The sequence below is a fragment of the Pezoporus wallicus genome, unplaced genomic scaffold (assembly GCF_028554395.1).
Source record: "Pezoporus wallicus isolate ANWC-B61680 ecotype Strahan unplaced genomic scaffold, APGP_CSIRO_Pwel_v1 contig_2721, whole genome shotgun sequence".
Classification (NCBI taxonomy): Eukaryota; Metazoa; Chordata; class Aves; order Psittaciformes; family Psittacidae; genus Pezoporus; species Pezoporus wallicus.
Genome location: NW_026642515.1, coordinates 708,793 through 728,286, shown reverse-complemented (window position 1 = coordinate 728,286; position 19,494 = coordinate 708,793). Strand labels below are relative to the sequence as shown.

The 19,494-nt window shown below is 39.7% G+C and overlaps 1 protein-coding gene across 5 annotated transcripts in view; it reads left to right on the top strand.

Annotated features, from left to right (window-relative positions):
• Positions 1-19,494, top strand: part of EPB41L4A (erythrocyte membrane protein band 4.1 like 4A) — a 121,945-nt gene that overhangs the window by 69,179 nt on the left and 33,272 nt on the right. For all 5 annotated transcript variants that reach the window (XM_057430856.1, XM_057430854.1, XM_057430853.1 and 2 more), the window contains exons 10-12: positions 9,454-9,545; positions 11,054-11,131; positions 14,225-14,337. In XM_057430856.1, coding sequence (XP_057286839.1) covers positions 9,454-9,545; positions 11,054-11,131; positions 14,225-14,337 — 283 coding nt within the window. The remainder of the gene's footprint in view (positions 1-9,453; positions 9,546-11,053; positions 11,132-14,224; positions 14,338-19,494) is intronic.

Genomic DNA, 19,494 nt, shown 5'->3' with positions numbered 1-19,494 from the left:
CAAGTATTTCTGTGATCTTCTTCACAACCCCATACTGTTTTTTGTAACAGTGCCATTTACTTTGGTTGCACTGTGTCTGAACATGCAAGTGAATGATTTCCCTCCTTCGCAGAGTTCATGCAAAACCTCTGTACTACTTACTTTTCATCTTTCTCTTTCACCAAGCCACAAAGTGGTGAATGTGCAAAACACGTGCTTTTGTAACCTTTATGTTATAAGAGACAGGTCATTTTGAAGTCTGAAATTTTTGGTTTGAGGGATTTTGAAATTTGGGTTCTTTCAAGTCAGAGCAAACCCCCAAACTGTGCACTTAAGAATGATTTACACATTTTCAAGACATGCCTTCCTCAGTAGTTTTGCTTAGTCAGATGAAGAGGCCCAGTTCAGCTGAATTCAGAAAGTGAAGTTAGTAAAGACTGTTTTCAGGAGCCCTACCAACCACTGATGCATGCTAGAGGAATTTCAGGGCAATTCCAAGGCACATAATGCTTGCCATTCTGGTGGCTGAAACTTGTCTAGGTAGAAGATTTTTGTGTTCTTTTAAACAGTCTTGGGAAGCCCTGTAAATATGCTTTATTTTTTTAACCTGCTTTTTGTGTCACAAGTATGAAAAGTAATGACAGGGTAGTTCAACTGTACTCCTTGATCTGTCACACACTATATTGCATCTTAAATTAACAAGTTCTAGGCAGAAATTTTTTATTTGATTTTTTTCCTCTCACAGTTTATTGGGAAGCTTGAACAGGGTTTGAAAAGATGTTCTTCCTATTCTAAAGTGCAATTTAACTTAGATTTCAGTTCCAGGAAAGAAGAACATTTTGATCTTTAATATAATTTAAGAATTACAAATTACTTTCGTGTAATCTACATTTGTATCCCCTTCAGCTAGAGTGGCAGTGGAGGGTGGAGGTGAGCAAGCACTGTTAATAGATCATGTAGTATGGTTTAGGCTTGTTTTGGTTGGTTGGGGGTTTTCTTGGCTTTTCTTAACCACTTGCTGTGCCATCTTAGAAGGATTCTAAGATTGGTTCAAAGCTTGATAGCAAAATCATCAGTAATGAATATTTTTGAAGGAGAACTAAGATTAAAATTGCTGCATAAACTTAAACCCATTGCCACTGAGGTGTTATTGTCAGGTTTGGGTTTGTTTTGGTAAGTTTTTCATTAAGTTTTAATTGGTATAATATGAGGGTGAGATATGTTTGCTTCAGTATTGTCATGCTTTATGCAGACTGGCACAGCATTATTACTTTTAATTCCTGACTTTTATAATGTTCTAAAAGATTGACCTAGTATAACCAGTAATAACACATTGTTAACCGATAATAATACATAGAAGCTATGATTGCTTAATGCTAAGCATTGTTGACCTAGTATAACCAATAATAATACATATAAGCTATGATTGGTATGTATTATGTAAATATATAAAGACAGAATATTTCCTATTAGGGTGGACAATTGATAGTATCCGGGTATGTGCCAAACCCAGGAAAGAATAATGTTGGGAAGCAGTAGCTTCAGAGCTACTGTTAATACTTCTGTTACATGTACTTGCACGTATATTACATGTACACGCAGAGTGCTCTGCAGTGGAGCAAGGTCCCTCCTTATGTTAATATTCAGTGTGATTATGAAGAGTGGCATGTGGGCTGGCAAGATTCATGCTGTGGTTTTAGGTCTGGGTTTTTCTGTTCCTTCATTTTCTGAGCCTGGATTGGTTGGAACCAATATATGTCTTATCATAAATTGTAGCAGCTCAAGCCTGCCCTAATCACAGGTTTTCAGAATGTTTTTGATCTGTGGACTGGCGCAGCGCTCCACAGAACAGATCTAAATCTGGTGTCAGTGTCCCTCTTATCTCTGGAGTAATCCATGAACTTCACACACAAGGGATCTTCTGGCCCTCAGCGAGAAGAACTTTCAAGTGTGTGGCTGTTCTTTCAGGCAGACTGGAGTTTGCTCTGCCTGGGCGCTGAGCTAGCTGTGTGCAGAGCAGCTCTGATCTTGAAAGCTGTGTAGTCATGCTGGCGTGGCAGAGCAAGCTGGAAGCTGATTGTGAAATGCAGTGTGGGCACTCCTGAACTAGTATGTCAGCTCTCGCAGTTCCAGAGGCATTTTGTGGTTAGGTAGAGCAGTGACCCCTCTGACTTGTCTCCTTTGAAGGCATTAGTAACATGCTTTCAAACTTTCAGTCAAGTGTTGAGGAGGGGCATTATGGTGGAGCACTCTACTAGTTACCCACTGTTAGTGGCAATCTCAAAGGCCATGCCAGATGAGGCTTCTTGCTGCTTTGAGAGGCAGCATGGGCTGTGACTGCATGTTTGGGTGACTGTCTATTTCTAAACTCATATTACAGTCAAGATATCTGCATCACCTGTGCCAGTCTCTCTCCTCACATGGGTAAAAATGGTGGTGAGGCTGTGGCAGTATGAGCTTTACCTTGTTTTCAAGAATCCAGGATGTGCTTTTAAAGCATTTTAAATGAGAGGAATATTTATGTTTGTCCTCACAGTTTTTTGATGTCTTGCTGTCCTGGTTTCAGCAGTAGCAGTCATTTTTCTCCTTTTTAGTAGCTGGTGCAGTGCTGTGGTTTTGACTTTCGGCCTGGGAACAACGCTGATAACACCTGTGTTTTCAGTTGTTACTCAGTAATGTTTACTCTGACCAAGGACTTTCTGAGTCTCATGCTCTGCCAGGGAGGAGGGGAAGCCAGGAGGAAGCAGAGAGAGGACACCTAACCCAAACTAGCCAAAGAGGTATTCCGTACCACAGCATGTCATGCAGTCATAAAACTGGGGGCAGTTACCTGAAAGGGCTAGATCACTGCTCGGGTCGGGCTGGGTATCAGTTGGCAGGTGGTGAGCAGTTGTATTCTCTTCCCTAGTTATTTCCCTTATTATTCTTGGTTGTAGCAGTAGTGTTTTTGTGTTATACCTTAGTTACTGAACTGTTCTTATCTCAACCCATGGGAGTTACATTCTTTCGATTCTCCTCGCCATTCCTCTGGGAGTGGGAGGAGGAAGGAGGTGGAAGTGAGTGAATGGCTGCATGGTACTGAGTTACCGGCTGGGTTTAAACCACGACAGTTCTTTTTGGCACCCAAAGTGGGGCATAAAGGGTTGAGATAACGAAAGATCTGACCGAAGTGTGTCTAATTGTGGTAAGCATTCATTGTTTTGGATTAGTATTCACTCGTCACAATGATGATTTATTGGCTGTCAGAGTTGTTGCTCTTTATCTCACAGTTTCAGCATGTTGTACCTTACTTACAGACGGTTTTTGCTGTCTTAGTGTTTATCAGCTTGGGGACTTGAGCTAAGGTTCTTGTTTCATTGTACTTTATGGTAATGACTTGTAATACAATAGATTTACTGATCATGAAACTGATCTGGCTTGCGTTTCCAGTTGGTCACCACTTCTGTACTTTGGGAGGTATATAATAGAAGTGTATAGCACATCTTTTTTCCCCTCCTGGGGTGGTCAGCCTAGGAGAGAGATTTCCACACACCCTAGTGACAAGTAAAGCAGCTACTCAAAGTCTGACTACAACAGATAACTCAGCTACTCCAACTCCAAGCACAGCAGCTACACCAACCTCAGTGACAAGTACTGCAGCTACTCAAACTCTGACCGCAGCAGACAGCGCAGCTACTCCAGCTCTAAGTACAGCAGTTACACCAGCCGCAGTGGCAAGTGCAGCAGCACCGTTTGAGAGTTCTGAAGGTTTTGAATGGCCTTTGGGTACCCTTGGGACCTGCCTGCTGATTGTGATGGGGATCACCATGTTGGCACACATACAGACTGTGTTTTACCCATGACTATTTTGTCCAATCTCGAAAGCTAAGCAGAGTCGTTTTTGGGTCTTGTCTAGGATTAGACAACAATATGAAAGGACCAAGATATTTTCCCTGAGGCTGGACAGTCATGAATGGCAGGGTGTGTGGGACAGTATGGGCAAGTACTTAGTTCACTGAGCCCCTCCAGTGCTTTGGAAACACTGGAGATGGAAGGCAGCTGTATGGAGTCCCCAGCGACAAGTTGCAGAAACTGCTGAAGGGGAGGGTGAATTATTTTGAGCCTGATGGGCCCATGACACCTCAGGACATCAGGGCAGAGATGCAACATAGAGATGGACTAGTGATTGAGGGGTGGACTTAACAATGGACACTATTGCCCAGGTTACTCACGAGTGTGAAACGTGCTGCAGTTAAGCAAGCTAAACGGTTAAAGCCTCTTTGGTATGGAGGACGACGGCTGAAGTACAAATGTGGGGAGGCCTGGCAGATTGACTACATCACACTCTCTCTCCTGCTCTGAAAGACTGTTACAAGAGATGGAGCACAACATCATGGACCAGATGGACTCAACAACTTTATAGGGATTGGTCCATGCACTAAAGAATGGTATCTCTGTGTGTGTGTATGTATATATATGAGGTAAGAGTGATAGTATATTGAAAATGTGGGATCTGAGCATGATGTGAATGGTATGGAATAAGGGGTGGATACTGTCCTGGGTTCAGCAGCAGCAGTCATTTTTCTCCTTCTTAGTAGCTGGTGCAGTGCTGTGGTTTTGACTTTCAGACTGGGAACAGTGCTGATAACACCAATGTTTTTAGTTGTTGCTCAGTAATGTTTACTCTGACCAAGGACTTTCTGAGTCTCATGCTCTGCCAGGGAGGAGGGGAAGCTGGGAGGAAGCAGAGACAGGACACCTGATGCAAACTAGCCATAGAGATATTCCATACCACAGCACATCATGCCCAGCGTATAAACTGGGGGCTGTTACCCAAAAGGGCTAGATCACTGCTTGGGTCGGGCTGGGTATCAATTGGTGGGGGGTAAGCAGTTCTATTCTCTTCCCTAGTTATTTCCTTTATCATTATTATTATTGGTGGTAGCAGTAGTGGTTTTGTGTTATACCTTAGTTACTGGACTGTTCTTATCTCAACCCGTGGGAGTTACATTCTTCTGATTCTCCTCGCCATCCCTCTGGAAGCAGGGGAAGTGAGTGAATGGCTGCGTGGTACTGAGTTACTGGCTGGGCTTAAACCACGGCACTTGCCTTTTTCAGGATTATGAAAAGGTAGTCAAACAGCTCAAGAACTGGATACTGCTTCAAGAGTTATGACTGTCCTTCTGCAGCCTCTGGCATGTTCTCCTGCTTTCTCCTTTGCTGATTCTAGTCACAGATGTGATCAAAATTCACCATACAAAACTTAAGTATTTTTCTGCTTGTTTGGTAAGCACAACTTTTTGATTAGGATATATAATTGCCAAAGCTGGTTCCATGGTGAGGGGAGACCTTCAGTGTGCAGGCAATCTGGTTCACAGTGCCTTGTCTTTAGTACACTGGACGCTCTGAAAGCCGCAGGATGAGTAGCCAGGAGCAGCTTGTGAGGCACCAAACAGCACTGAACGTGTTTGGAACTGTCAGTTCCTATATATCATTAGTAAAAGTGCAGTAGATCTTTGTGGTTTTGGTTCAGATGTATGAGAATAATAAGAAAATAATAAGGTAACTCTTCCTGTCTGTAAGAAATTACAATTGTTCAAGATGCTAAAAATGTTGCCTTTTATTTCAAACAAGTGCCATGGTGTTAACAGGTAAGGTTGTCCTTGCTTTACCTGTAGAAATCAATTTATTCTCCTGGGAAGAAATGCTGTACCTGGAAGATATTACTGCCTTCGGTACTGCTTATTTTATATATATGCATTTACAAATTGTAAGGGTAATCACAGTGCTCTTGCAAGCCTTAGTCTTAAAAAGTAAATGGAGGAAGTCCTAAACCTAGAGGTATAGTGTGCAGTGTCATATTGGAACTAGTTTCAGTAAGCTATTGAATTCTTCACTAAAGAAGTGAAAAATGATAAAAAAATTACAAATTGTCTTCTTTGTTGCTGAGAGACCTTGGAGATGAATGTCCTAGGCTTTCTTTCTCCCCTTTTAGAAAAATTTAACTGTTCTATTTGAATTATTCCAAGCATCCATTCTGAAGCAATAGTTTTCAGACATGCTTTTCCTTCAGATTTAAATAAATAAACCTCAGTGTGTTATCAAAAAACTTGTTGGCCCATCCCCTGATTTTTTGTCTGTTGTTTATTTTCCAGATATGAATTCCATAACTTGTTGATAAGTTGGATCTATAGGCATATGCTGTATTTTCCTGGGTGCCTTTGATTGCTGTGTACCAAGTATAGATGTTTAAGCACTTTCATGAAAAATTTTTTGTTAACCGGCTGAGATGAGCTTTCTTCTGCCTTAGAAAATAATGCCTTCAAATGATGGAATCAGTAATGTTTGCTGGTCAGATCTTTCAAGCATATGGCAATGCCCATATACTGTCCCTCTTTTCATCACTTACTGATTTTGTTATATGTTACTCTGTATATGGGAAAATTTTCTTAAAAAAGAAGAAAACATGGACAAGCATTACCTTTTCGCTTTTGGGAATATTACCCTGAATTGGAATTCAGTGGTGTTTGAACTGGGCTAATAATAAGATACAACAGAAGTGCCTTATTTAAAAGTCTCTTTAAAAATCCTCCAAACACCCATGGCTTCTTCTCTGCTTCTTTATTCCCCCATCTCACAAACTCTGTCCTCCAAGGTTATGTAATTAAATAAATTTAAGTGCAGCAGAGGATTCTTTACATAAAAATCAAGTTTAGGAGTGAACAAGAAGGAAGAGTTGACAAAAAGAAGGAGCAAGATCCTGCATATTTAAAGTGAGTCACTGAGTTCTTTCCTAGCAGAAGTTAAATTGACTCATCATGTTGTATAAAGTTTGCAGTACCATGGGCCTAATCTGATACTGTTCTTTAAAAGTGCACTGGTGTCTACAGTTGTGTGGGTTTATATGAAATCACATCAAATGACAGTCTGATCTAGAAATTGTAATGTAAATTAAATCATAACATATGAAGCTACATTTATGTTTCGTGTAAAATAAGCAAACGAAGAGTACCCCTTGACATGTCTGCTTTGAAACTTTAAAAATGCAGTATGGTCTTTCAGTGGGTAGACTCTTGTCTCTGGTCTCTGGTTTCTGGTTTTACTTTTTTTTTGCTCCAAGTTAATAATTCCCTTGTGAATCTTGCAGAGAGACAAAATCCCTATCAAGCCTGAAAGGAACTGTAGGAATATATTTATAGGACTATAAAGGACTATGTATTTATATTTATAAAATATTTATAGGAGTAATGATGATTTTCATTCCTTGGCTATTTAATGGGACTGATCCAGACAGCCATTTAAACTAAATAAAATAATCTATGGGAGGAAATAAGAACATATCTATGTCTCCAGTTTGTTTTGTTTGGTGTAGTTTTTTGTTTGTTTGTTTGTTTTTGGTTTTTTTTTGTGAGGAAATGAAATCTCAATTATTGTAATCACAGGTGCAGAGTTCTGCCATTCACTGTTACTTGTCTCATTGTGGAGGAAGGGCTGGTAATTCATGATTTTGTGAGGCTGTCTGGCAGCTGTTAATATAGTTGATTTTTGTTAGAGGTGAAATTTTGAATTCTAGGCAACATACTGAGTTAGTTCACAGTTTGCAAGATGATTGCAGGTCAGTCAGTATACCTCATCAAATAAAGAGTGGGAGAAACTTCCCAGAACTCTTATCTATGTATGTATGGCACTGCAGAAGTATAACTAATGCAAGGGCATCCATTTCCTAAAATCAGCTGCTGAAAGTAGTATGAATCATTACCCTGTTTGTAATTCACATAGCAGGGAAATGGACTGAGTTTTGTTGCAGATGGTATCATATGACTGACTACCAGTGGGACTACTCCACTCTGTGCAAATCACGGATACAAAACTCCACGCTTAAGTTCAGAGTGGCAGATATATGGAAATGTAATTTATGTGACCATATATGAATGTTTAGCTTGTTGGAGACAGGCAATGTGGTGCGTCTGTTGCTTTTTCTTGTCTGTTGGAAGTGTTTTATAGGTTGTATGCGTTGGACTTCTCTTTCATCTCTCCCTGCCTTTTTCTCATGTCTGCTGTACTGACTGCCAGTTTACAGTGATGCGGTTTTAAGCTCTCAATATTCTTTTTTTGTTGTCTTCCTCGGGAGATTTTTTTTTATGCCTTTTATTTACCTTTGATGCTTTTCCTAGTATTTTGAAGTTAAATATTTTGTTGTGTTTTTTTTTTGTTTGTTTGTTTTGGTTTTGTTTTTTTTTTTTGTTGTTGTTTGTTTTTTTTTGTTTGTTTGTTTTGGTTTGGTTTGGTTTTTTGTTTTTTAAAATCTTTTTCTGCTGTGACCAGCAGGTCAAAGGAGGTGATCCTGCCCCTCTACTCTGCTTTTGTGAGACCTCACTTGGAGTATTGTGTACAGTTCTGGTGCCCTCAGCATAAAAAGGACATGGAACTGTTGGAACAAGTCCAGAGGAGGGCCACGAGGATGATCAGGGGACTGGAGCACCTCCTGTATGAAGAGAGGCTGAGAAAGTTGGGGCTGTTCAGTCTGGAGAAGAGAAGGCTGCGTGGAGACCTCATAGCAGCCTTCCAGTATCTGAAGGGGGCCTGTAACGATGCTGTGGAGGGACTCTTCATTAGGGACTGCAGTGATAGGACAAGGGGTGACAGATTCAAACTTAACAAGGGAAAGTTTAGTTTGGATATAAGGAGGAAGTTCTTTACTGTGAGGGTGGTGAGGCACTGGAGTGGGTTGCCCAAGGAAGTTGTGAATGCTCCACCCCTGGCAGTGTTCAAGGCCAGGCTGGACAGAGCCTTGGGTGACATGGTTTAGTGGGAGGTGTCCCTGCCCATGGCAGAGGGGTTGGAACTTGATGATCTTAAGGTCCTTTGCAGCCCTAACTATTCTATGATTTTATGATTCCTTCCTTTCATCTTTTTTGTTTCCAGTTTCACCTTTGTTCTTCTATACATCTTATGTGCATTTTCTCTCTGTGTTGCTTTTTTCGCATTAGTTTGCCACAAATCTTGAGTTTCTTTCTTTTACCTATTCTTGCCTTTTTCTAGACTGTTTAACAGAGCCTTGGGACTGTATTTTTTGCTTGACATCTGAGGGGCGGTTTCAGTAAACATCAAAAACATACTCTTTGAAAAAGTCTTTGTCCTTTTTAATTAGAAAAAAAAGGTGGTATCTATGAACAATAATGAAGGCACAGCAGTGTTTCAATAATCTCCTTTCTCTTTTGTTTTTGTTTTCTGTTTCTCCTTTTTCTTTCGTTTTTCAGAACACTGAGGAATTGATTCTGTAAATAATTATTTTCAGGCAATGAGAAACCAAAAAGAAAACAAAACCTCTTTTAAGTGAGGATTTCTACAGAATTATAGAACCTGCTTTTCTTGATACTGCTATCTTTTCTTATGTGCCTTGATATGAGATGGTCAGTTCTTGTGCTCAGTAAGTAAGCGCTTCCCTGGCAGAATCTCTTATAACAATATTGATTTGCTTTGTTTTGTTTTCAGTGCAATGAAACTTCCTTCTTTTTTGAAACATGTAACAAGATCACATGCAAACATCTCTGGAAATGCTGTGTGGAGCATCATACGTTCTTCAGGTGAGCCATGCAGAAGCTGCAGTTTCACTAACCAGAAGCAAGGCTATTGTGTTGATTAAGAACACTTTACTCAGCACAGTTGAGTACTTACACCTGTTTACACTCTAACGTGGTGTAACACAGGCTTGCTGCCTAGAAACACATTTTTGCACTTGATTATAGAATGCTTTTAAAAGGTGATACCTTCCCTTTTTTTACAATGATGTGAAACGGTAATTTTAAACTATTTGTTTGTTTTGTTTTGTTTCATTGAATTTTTTTATTTTGGTTGTTTCTCTTGTCTTAGAATTCTTTTTGAAACAGTATCTCATGTTGCATAAAGTAGCCTTTAACAGAAGTATCTACAAATGTATGTGCACGATTTAAGCTGACATACACATTTTTACATATTTAACCATAAAATTTTCTGTAGGAGCATTTACTTGATTGAGGCCTTTGGATTTCAGATATTACTATTTTCTACAGTTTACAGAAACTTTGGTTTTTTTTTTAATAGAAAGAATCATTGAATTTCCATAATGTTAGTTATTGAAATGCATAAAATTTTTCCAGTATTACACATCTCAAAACACTTTCTTCACTGTGGCAAAAACACCAACAGAAATGTGCAAAGGTGCCTAGCTAGGAACTGATCAATCGGATGCTTGGGTCTGAATTTAGCAGTGCTGTAAATGAGTGTCGTGGTTTAAACCCTAGCCAGACAGCTTGTTCACTCACTCCCAGTAAGTGGTGCTGGGCTGGAAGCAATCAAGCCCCCCTCCCCCCCCCCGGCTCTCCCCTTCCCCACTCCCGGAGGGATGGGGAGGAGAATCGAAGGAGCGCAACTCCCACGGGTTGACACAAGAGCAGTCCAGCAACCAATGTACAACACAAATCACCACTGCTACTACCAACGACAACAATGATAAGAGAAAATAACAAGGGAAGAGAATACAATACCACCTGCCGGGAAACAAGTCCAACCCAGAAGAGCCCTTGTCCTTCCGGGTAACTCTCAGTTACATCCTGGGCATGACGTGCTGTGGTATGGAATACCTCTTTGGCTAGCTTGGGTCAGGTGTCCTGTCTCTGCTTCCTCCCAGCTTCCCCTCTTCCCTGGCAGAGCATGAGGCTCACAAAGTCCTTGGCCAAACCAAAACATCCTTGTTATCAGCTCTGTTCCCAGGCCAAAAGTTAAAACACAGCACTGCACCAGCTACCAAGGAGAAAAATGACTGCTGCTGCTGAACCCAGGACAATTAGTAAGCTCAGAATCCCTCCTGCAGTCTCCTTACTGTGAGATGGTGTTTTTGCCCACTCCTGTGGAATATTAAGCAAAAGGTTTCTATTGCCAGCAGTTTATAGTAAACTCTGAAATAAAGAAGTGTGTATTCAAAAGAGGAGAACATATACATTGTTGTGTGGCGCTCTCAACCCTGTAAGAGTGTGCCTGTAGGTAGTAATGAAGAGGAACTAGCAGAAAAATATTTTTTTTGTAACCTGAAGTTTGTATTTTTCAAACTACATAGAGTGCCAGAGAATGAATCAAACTCTCTGTCAAGAAAATTCAGCAAGTTTGGATCCATAGGTTATAAACATCGGTACAGGTAAATTCATTTCATTGTTTAAACTTCAGTTTGTTCCTTCTTTTATCCTCTTCAATGAAAAAGAAAAATCCCACCCAGACTGTGACTCAGAGCAGTTCTGAAACAGCATGAATCAGAGTCATTTTAACAGACTCCCTTTGGAAGTCTGACAGTTTGTGAGTAAATGTGGGTTACTTCTCATTCTCCAGATCCCCAGAGTTGGCTTGGGCCTGCTGTAGCCTGTAGTGAAAGTGCAAGGAGCCTTGGCAATGCTTTAAGTCAAAATCTCCTTGTAAGTTGTGAAATTATGTTAATGTCCTGAAATCTGGGAAATGCCAGGACAAGGAGAATGTTGCTCCCACCTTTCTTATGGAAATTAGCAAGGGATTGGTACAAGGAAGTGTATGAAGTCTGTAATTGTGATGCCCTTCTTTACAGCTGCAACTGAGTGAGGGCTCCTGATCCTAATGGTTGTATTTAATCCTGTAACAGTACTGCTGGTACAGTGCTGTTGATTGAAGAATAAAAGTGAGGGCAGGCCTGAAAGGAGGTGTGGGTATCTTTTTTAACTGGAATATCTGTGAAGTTTGGGTAAGCATTCAAGACTGCAAGCTCTAAAAGATGCAGTAACTTCAGACTAAGGGTATACAGGGAGGACTTGGTCTCATTTTTAGCCTGAATTGGGAAGGAGAGTAGGTTTCACATCTAGCTGCTGTGTCACAAAGGTCTAGCAGATAAAGGATGTAGTTAAAATTGTAAGATGTCAGAAGCCCAGTAGTTTTTACTGAGTTTTACTGAGACTTTATATTTTTAACTCTGTTGTCCTCAGTCAGTCAGAATTCACCCTTGGATGTAAGATCTCATTTGTAAGATAGGTGTTGCCAATGGAGAGATGACTATATGAGTTCTGAGTCTGAGCTCATGTGACTGAGTCTGGACTGTGTCCAGCAAGGGTCACTGGTGTGTTTCTGTCCCATCTTCTCTCTTCTTCAGAGTATTTCATAGTAGTTAAGATTATTTGGGTTACTGTGTTATCTGGCATGATCAACCTCCCTCCTACTGTAGGCAGGAGAATGATTGTACTGCCTTTTGGATTTCTAGTTGGATCAAGACCCGCATTATCCCATCTGTGAAAATGGATAGGAGTTCTGGATTCTGGACAGAGTACTGTGGATCACAGTTTCCTCTGTTGGACCGTTTTCGCAGATTGGAGCAGGGCACTGGTGCTGGGACAGAAAAGGTTTTGTCCTGACCAGGACATTGAAAAAATTTTAAAAAACCAGCATGAAGCACTTAACTACATTTGTGTTATTCCTGGTGGTGGTGTGTTTAAGTTCTTCCTTTTTTAATCTGTTTCAGGGGTAATTTTATACGACTTGCCATGTTGGGATGATGGTCATTACTGGCAGCTATGTTTATAATGTTAGTTTTGTCTAGAAAACATGAAAGTACATATTTTCCTTCTAATACGAATTGTTCCTTATTTTGCTGCAGTGATTCTTGAGAACTCTCCCGACTTAAGTTGATGTTCTAGGAAATGTGGGTTGTGACATCTGGTTGCACCCTACTGGTTATACAGCGTTAATGATATATAATAGTTATAGTCAATTGGTGATTGACATGTTAACTTTTTTCTTAAAATTCAGAGCAGCAGTAACAGCATTTACATGTGCTTTGCTTATCCATCAGCTTTGATTATCTCCCCTCTTTACCTTTGGTCTCTTTGTTTTAGCAGCAAAAGCAGTGACGGTGTTGTGTATCTGTACACATCTCTAGCATTTAAGTATAGTTGCATTTGAGTGTGCATGTGTGGGGACTGTTACTATCTTTTTGCTTTTTAATTTTCTACTTCTCATTAGGTAGCAAATAGGAAGGCAATTTCCTTCTCTTAAAATCAGATGCTTTAGTTAATACATGGAAGTGTTAGTGTTCTTGGAAAGTCTTATCCGCAGATGTTTTGTTAAGACTGCTTCTGGAATTTGCAAGACTGGCATGGTTGCCAATGAGCAGGAGTACTTTCTGGCTAACTTAGGGAAAAAAAAACATTAAACTGGTCAAAAATCAGCGTTATTGTGATGTAATTTTGGATTTTTTTTGTCCTTAAATTATTTTACAGATTTTGAGAAGATAAAAATTCTGCAGTGTTGGCTGCGGCTATTGGTGAAAATGCAACCCATATTTAGTGGAGGTATTCACATAATTCAGAAAATCTATGTATGTGATGCCTGTGTGGTTGCTTGGCACTTGCTAGTAACAATACTCATTTCCTTTTATGTCTTTGAACTGCAGGTGCTCGGGCAACTGGGAGTTAATAGTACCAGTTGCTTCTCTTATGTGTAAGTTTCCATAAGCAAGCACAGAATTTTGGGGAGGAATACAATGCCTGCTTTGCAATTTTGTTATGAACACTATATTCCACTTAGTCACATGGAAAGGAACATTACAAAGAGCATAAAAGAATTTATTTAAACTTATTTGAACTTACTGAAATTGTGCAATGAAGAAGAGCATTACTATAAATGGGAATCAGGACTTCTGCATGGCTTATTATCATTTTGGCCTGTGCTAGTGGGACTCCTTTATTCCAGCTTGCTTTGCATGCTGTTTTCCATGCTCTTTAGGTTGTCATTGTACATGGCAGAGAAGTAGGCCTCTTACTGACTTGAACTGAGCAATGTTAAGTATGTGTTTTCCTGAGGTGAAAACTTAGAAGAATTCAGAAAGTAAACAAATAACTTAAAATCATGTTAGAATTATTTGAGGTTACAAAAGGTCACATTGTTTTTTCCTATTCCTAATAAACCAGCATTTTGTTTTAGTTGCTTAGCTCCTCTTGAAAATGACAAATATAGAAGAGGTTGGCACAGTCTGTTGATGATTCTGCCAATGCCTGGTTCAAAACTAAAGTCAGGGTAGTGCTACTTAGCAGAACCAGAGCTGGGATGAAATGTGAAAAGCTAACAAAACATGTTGCCCAAACCCCATGCATTTTTGGTGGGGTTTTTTTTTTTTTTGGTGGTTCTTTTGTTGTTTTGCTTTTTTTTCAGTCTAAAGATTCTCTATTTCTTTGATAACTGTCCAAGTGTTTTCTCATGGTTTCCTTGTGTTTTCAAGTGGCAGAACATTTTTCCAAATGGCCAGAGACCCTTCTGTGCAGCTCCCGCGGCCTGACCAATGCATTGAAAGAAGTCGCAGCAAGACTTACCCCAAAAGAACACAAGAGACAGGTAAGTCCTTCTCTACTGGGCCTGTGCAGAGGTGTCTTCTTTAGTCTTTGGTTCATGTAGTTTTTGAGATCTGACTCAGAACTGCTGCAGTGTCCTTAAGATTCTCTCAGAATGGATTCTCTCATTTGCCTTAGGTCAGTCTTTATACCCGGCATTAACTGGATCTACAAACTCCAACTTTGTGGGTAAAAGAGATGGTGTGGATCAAACATAATTAAACCCCATTTCTGTACGTCTAATGCAAAGCATGAAAGGGAGATTTGAAAACAGGCAGTGAAAACTTGTTCTTTTCAGCTGTCCTGTCTCTCTCTCTCTAAAGAATTTTATACCTTCTTTGGTATGCCATTTTTCCAGCTGCTTGACCCAAGGTGTCTGTATCATACATCCTCTTCCCAGTTCAAGGGCAGTATCCCTTTATTTTGATATTAAGTGGAACAAAAGTTAATGAGATGTCCTCTGCGATTTAAACATCCTTCAGATGTGTGAGCTGCAAATCTATTCTGCATGCTGAAGATGCTTGGGAATGCAGCTTCAAGGGAAGCTGGAAGTTTTGACAGATGTTAGAGGAAACATGCAAGAATAAACATAGATCACAGGAGTCACACCCAGAATAATGGGTGCTTTCTGAAATATAGTAGTAGAGGCAAAAAGCTTTACTAAAGTCAAGCTCCAGTTCTATATGTGACTATGTGTGTATGCTTAGCTTCATCTATGACAGCAGTCATATGGATTTCAGTCGAACTTATGCATGGAGTTAAGTGTATATGTGGTGTGTTAGCAATTGGAGAAAAAACTTGTCTGGCCTTTAAAATGTAAGCAGGTTTCTCTTTCTCATGGGCTAATATGGCATTATAAACTTCTGAGGGTCACCACTTTAAAAAGGGAGCAGGTATATATATATATATATGTGGAAACTTGCCATGTTTATTCTGAATGCTGTCTAACAAAGTTAGTTTAGTTTAGTTTTATTTTGTTTCTTATGTGTTGTTGCCAGTAATAGGATTAGCCACAGCAGTGGTTTAGGGGGCAGTTACATGAACCAGTAGCAACAAAAGCATGGCTGTAGCACCTGCAGTCTTCATTGCCTCCATTGTAAGGTATGTGTGAAGTTGCTACAGCCTCTAACCTCTGACATCTCATTAAAGTGTTTTCCCTTGTTCCTTCTCTTTGTATATACGCTCTGGTGTTATGAACAGTTACATAGTGTATGTTATTATTTTTTTTCCTGTCACTTGAAGGTAGGGGTTACCTATCTTTCGCAGAGATGAGCGGCTAATGTCTCGTTGGTCCATTAAAGTATGCTGAAGTCATTAGGATTGTAGCCACTTGGTGAACTCTGGGTTAAGAGTTCGATTAGATGCCAAGAGGATTGCAGAAAATATGTACTTTAATGTTTTCAGTAAAAATATTTGTGCTTTAAGAGAGGGGTTGATGGAGATGATACTGTGAACAGAGAAAAAGCACCTTTCTTGTATAAAAGCCACTGCTTTCGACTGATTCCGCTGATAGGATATACAGTGCAGACAGTTTGGATTTAGCATGGCAGATTGTTATCCTAGAATCCAGATTACAGTGGTTTAAGATGCAGTAACCTCCCTTTTGTCATTTGTTTAATATGCTTCACATCTCAGGTGTTCTATGGTTAGTGTGAAAAACAGATCAGGAAACTTCAATGGCTCTGTAACCAATGTTTTTATATTGGTGCTTTTTTTTTTTTTTTTTTTTTTTTTTTTTTATTTTGTGTAGGTTTAGGTTGGTGTTCAGGTTGGTGTTCAGTTGGAGAAGGGTTTTTTTTTGTTTTGTTCTGTAAAGTCTTAGATGTGAGATATACATAGCTTGTTTTGTTTGTTTATTGTATTTCATTTCCACTGAGAGGGAATTACAGTTGCATTTTATTCTGATTGCAAATTGTAAACTCAGTGTTGGAGCAGGATGTCTCATTATTCTGTTTTACTCTCTTAGGGCAGGACTGGTAAGGTTCAGCTTTTGCAACAATGTGTTGTGTGAAGGCATTAATTATTTTGGCTGAATTCTGCATGTGAAAAGCTTTTTGGGAATGTCTCTTCTGGGCAAACACTGATGTGACCAGACCTGTTACTGTAGGTCTGAGTTTATTCAGTAGTGAAAAACACATTGCTTAGGGTTTGTTGTTTGGTAGCTGATGACTTGATTTGTCTCTGCCTTGCACACAGGGTAGTTGTGTAAACTAGTGTAAAGTATGTGCTACCATTCTGATTTAAAAGGCAGGTTGAGAATTGGGTAAGGGTATTAAAATTACAGTACTGTCTGTATTATAATAGTCCCTTAGCAATAACAGGCTGTCCCTGTTTAATTTACTTATTAATTTACTTATTGCCACTAACTTACATATTACCCCAGACCCTGCTTTGCCAACCTCAGTCACCGTAGCTAGAACCATTGGTTGGCTCATTCAAAGTCTCAAATCTTTTCCCAGAAAATTCTGAGATGGGGTTTGAAAGTTAAATTTTAGAATTGGGGTAGTTTTGTCTATTTACTTATTTATTTACCTTGAGCTTTACACTTTAAAATTTATTTTAAGTCCTAGGCATTTTAGTAGGATGGATGTGACTGCTTCTGCATTTCATGCATGTGGTGCAAGATGCACAAACCCTTGAGGCTACAGGATTGGAAACTAGTTTGGCAAATGTTATCACAGAGAAGGCGATGCTAGTGTAGGCATATGGAAGTCCATTAATTTTTACAGGCTTTTAGTAGCACACAGTGCAAAGCATGAGCTCTTCTTGCATGTTTTCCTTTTGATCATACTATATACTGCTTTTATGAATAGATTTAAATACAAACAGTACTTTCAGGTAACATCAGTGAAATGGCTTTAGTTGATAAGCAGGCATGACAAGTTTATTAGCTTGCCAGTCTCCTGAGGTTTTGGACATTTGAATTTTTGAAAATGTAATGGTCTATTTAAATTGAATGCACAAATCAGAATCAAGATGGCAGTAAAAGGGTATCAAACTGTGCATTCACCTTACTGGAAAAGTTCAGTGCAGTGAATGCTGACAGCAGCAAGTAGGAATACTTGCTACAAATGAGATGTTCAAGATTTCTGGCTATCTGCAGTATTTTTGACACTCCTGTTACCTTGGTATACAACAAAAAGTGGCAAAGTTAGGTTACTGCAATGTGGTTTGTGTTTGGACAGTTTTTCTGGAGTCTGTTCTTTTATATTAGGGATACTGTATCATACAGAGGTGTATGTTGGTAAACAGTTCTCTAGTTAGTAAAAGATACACGAGGTGGAACATAGGTAAAGACAATTGTTACAGTTTCTGTAAGTGTGGACAGAAAGTTCCTAATTAAGCTAGTAATTTGCGCAACAGAATTGTACAGCAAGGTCTTATTTTTTAAAAAGCAAAGCAAAGGTCCTCATTGTGGGCAGCGGTGGAGTCAAACACAGCTAGTATGAGGTTTTGTCTCTGTAGAAACCTATTTTGTATTTCTGTATTTATTTGTATCTCTGCCTTTGTGTGTAAGTCATTGGTATGGTTCTCCCTCAACTATGTAAATGCTAAAATAGAGTGGTAACCAGGGAACTCAACAGTGAGAAGCAGCTGCCCCTGCTTTAAGGATTTACTGGTCCTGGCTGCTCCAAAAGCTGAGGTGCTGCATATAGGCTCTGCAGCACCAGTCTTTGCGCAGAGTTCGAGAGGGTTGCAAAGGCATCACAGACCTTCTGCACTTGGGTGGACGGACTCTGTATCTCACAACCCCTCATCACCTGGCACCCAGAGGTGACTTGGTGTTGCAGAATGGTAGTGCTGTTGCCAGACACAGCAAAGGGTCAGTTTCGGAGGTGACTATTACTTTTGTAGCACTTGACTCTTAACTCTTTTTCTGAGAGCTGTTTCATAGTTATGACGTATTTTGGAGCATGAGTTCTTATTGCTCCATCAAATTATGAGCACTCTGATGACCTCAAAATTGGAAGCTACGTCATTTGCATTGTACTATATGGAGTACTGAAATTATTTCCTTTGTTTGAAAAAGTCTTATCTTTGCTGGTTTCATTACTTCTGTGGACTAAGTTATTTTATCTTATGTGCTATCTATTTTATCTTATGTACTTGATGGCGTAGGAACTAAATGCATCTCTATGCAAAACAGTATGGTCAGAAACCGTGAGATATCCTTGTGGTTTAGCATTTTAACCTACTCCATTTTCATTTCACTACCTTCCTAACCTAAAGATGGCAATGTCATCTTTATTTATTTGTGATTTTGACTGCTGGCATCCTTCTCTTTCTAGAGGTCAGAGGAAGAGTTTTTGTATAGTCTTCTATGGCCTTAATGAAGATTGGTGATACTTTTTCTGATCATTTTCTGATCCACAAATAATTGAAGAAAGGCTTTCGTTCAGTAATTCTGAATTTATTACCAAGCAGGTCCTAGTGGCTGTGTAGCAACTGCTTCATTCCTGAAAACAGAAAATAACAGTTGTTCAGTGAGTCTGGAGCATGGGTTGTATCTCACTGTGTAAAAGAGAGGGTTCAATAAGAATGCCAAAACTTTTGTTTCCTTTCTGTCTGAGAATCTGTGCCCATTCTTCATTTCCTTCTTCAGAATATTCTACATTCTTCCTAATGCTTATGCTTTTATAAACAACAAAAAGTGCTTTGAAGGAGCAAATACTGTGCAAGACAGGACCCAAGCTGCTTCCCTCCTGTGCCAGGCATTAGTCTGAAAAACTTAAGTAGGGAAAGGAGTAAACTATGTAATGAAAAGTAGTAAAGTCAGGCACCTAAAGAGCTCGGCTGAGTTGCTTCAGCAAAGGTGACAAAGGCCACTTGAGACCCTCTGCAGCATATGAAGCATCTGCAGAAGACTAGCAGATTTAACCTGCGGGAAAGGCAATTGATGGCCAGACAAGATGCCTTAGGATATCTCAAGTACTTGTGCTGAAGTAGAGGAAAGTCCAGAGACTTTACATGTCAAAGGGCTGATATGTAAAGTTGAGGGAGATTGTGGAGATCTTTCTCTGAGATTGTAGAGAAAGCTTACAATGCAAAATCTCATCACAGTTTAAGATGTTAAGATGTTTTAGCCAAGCAAAAGGGCTTTGAGTTTATACCGCTGTATTAACAACACTATGATGTTGCTTGCTTGTCCCAGAGGACGATA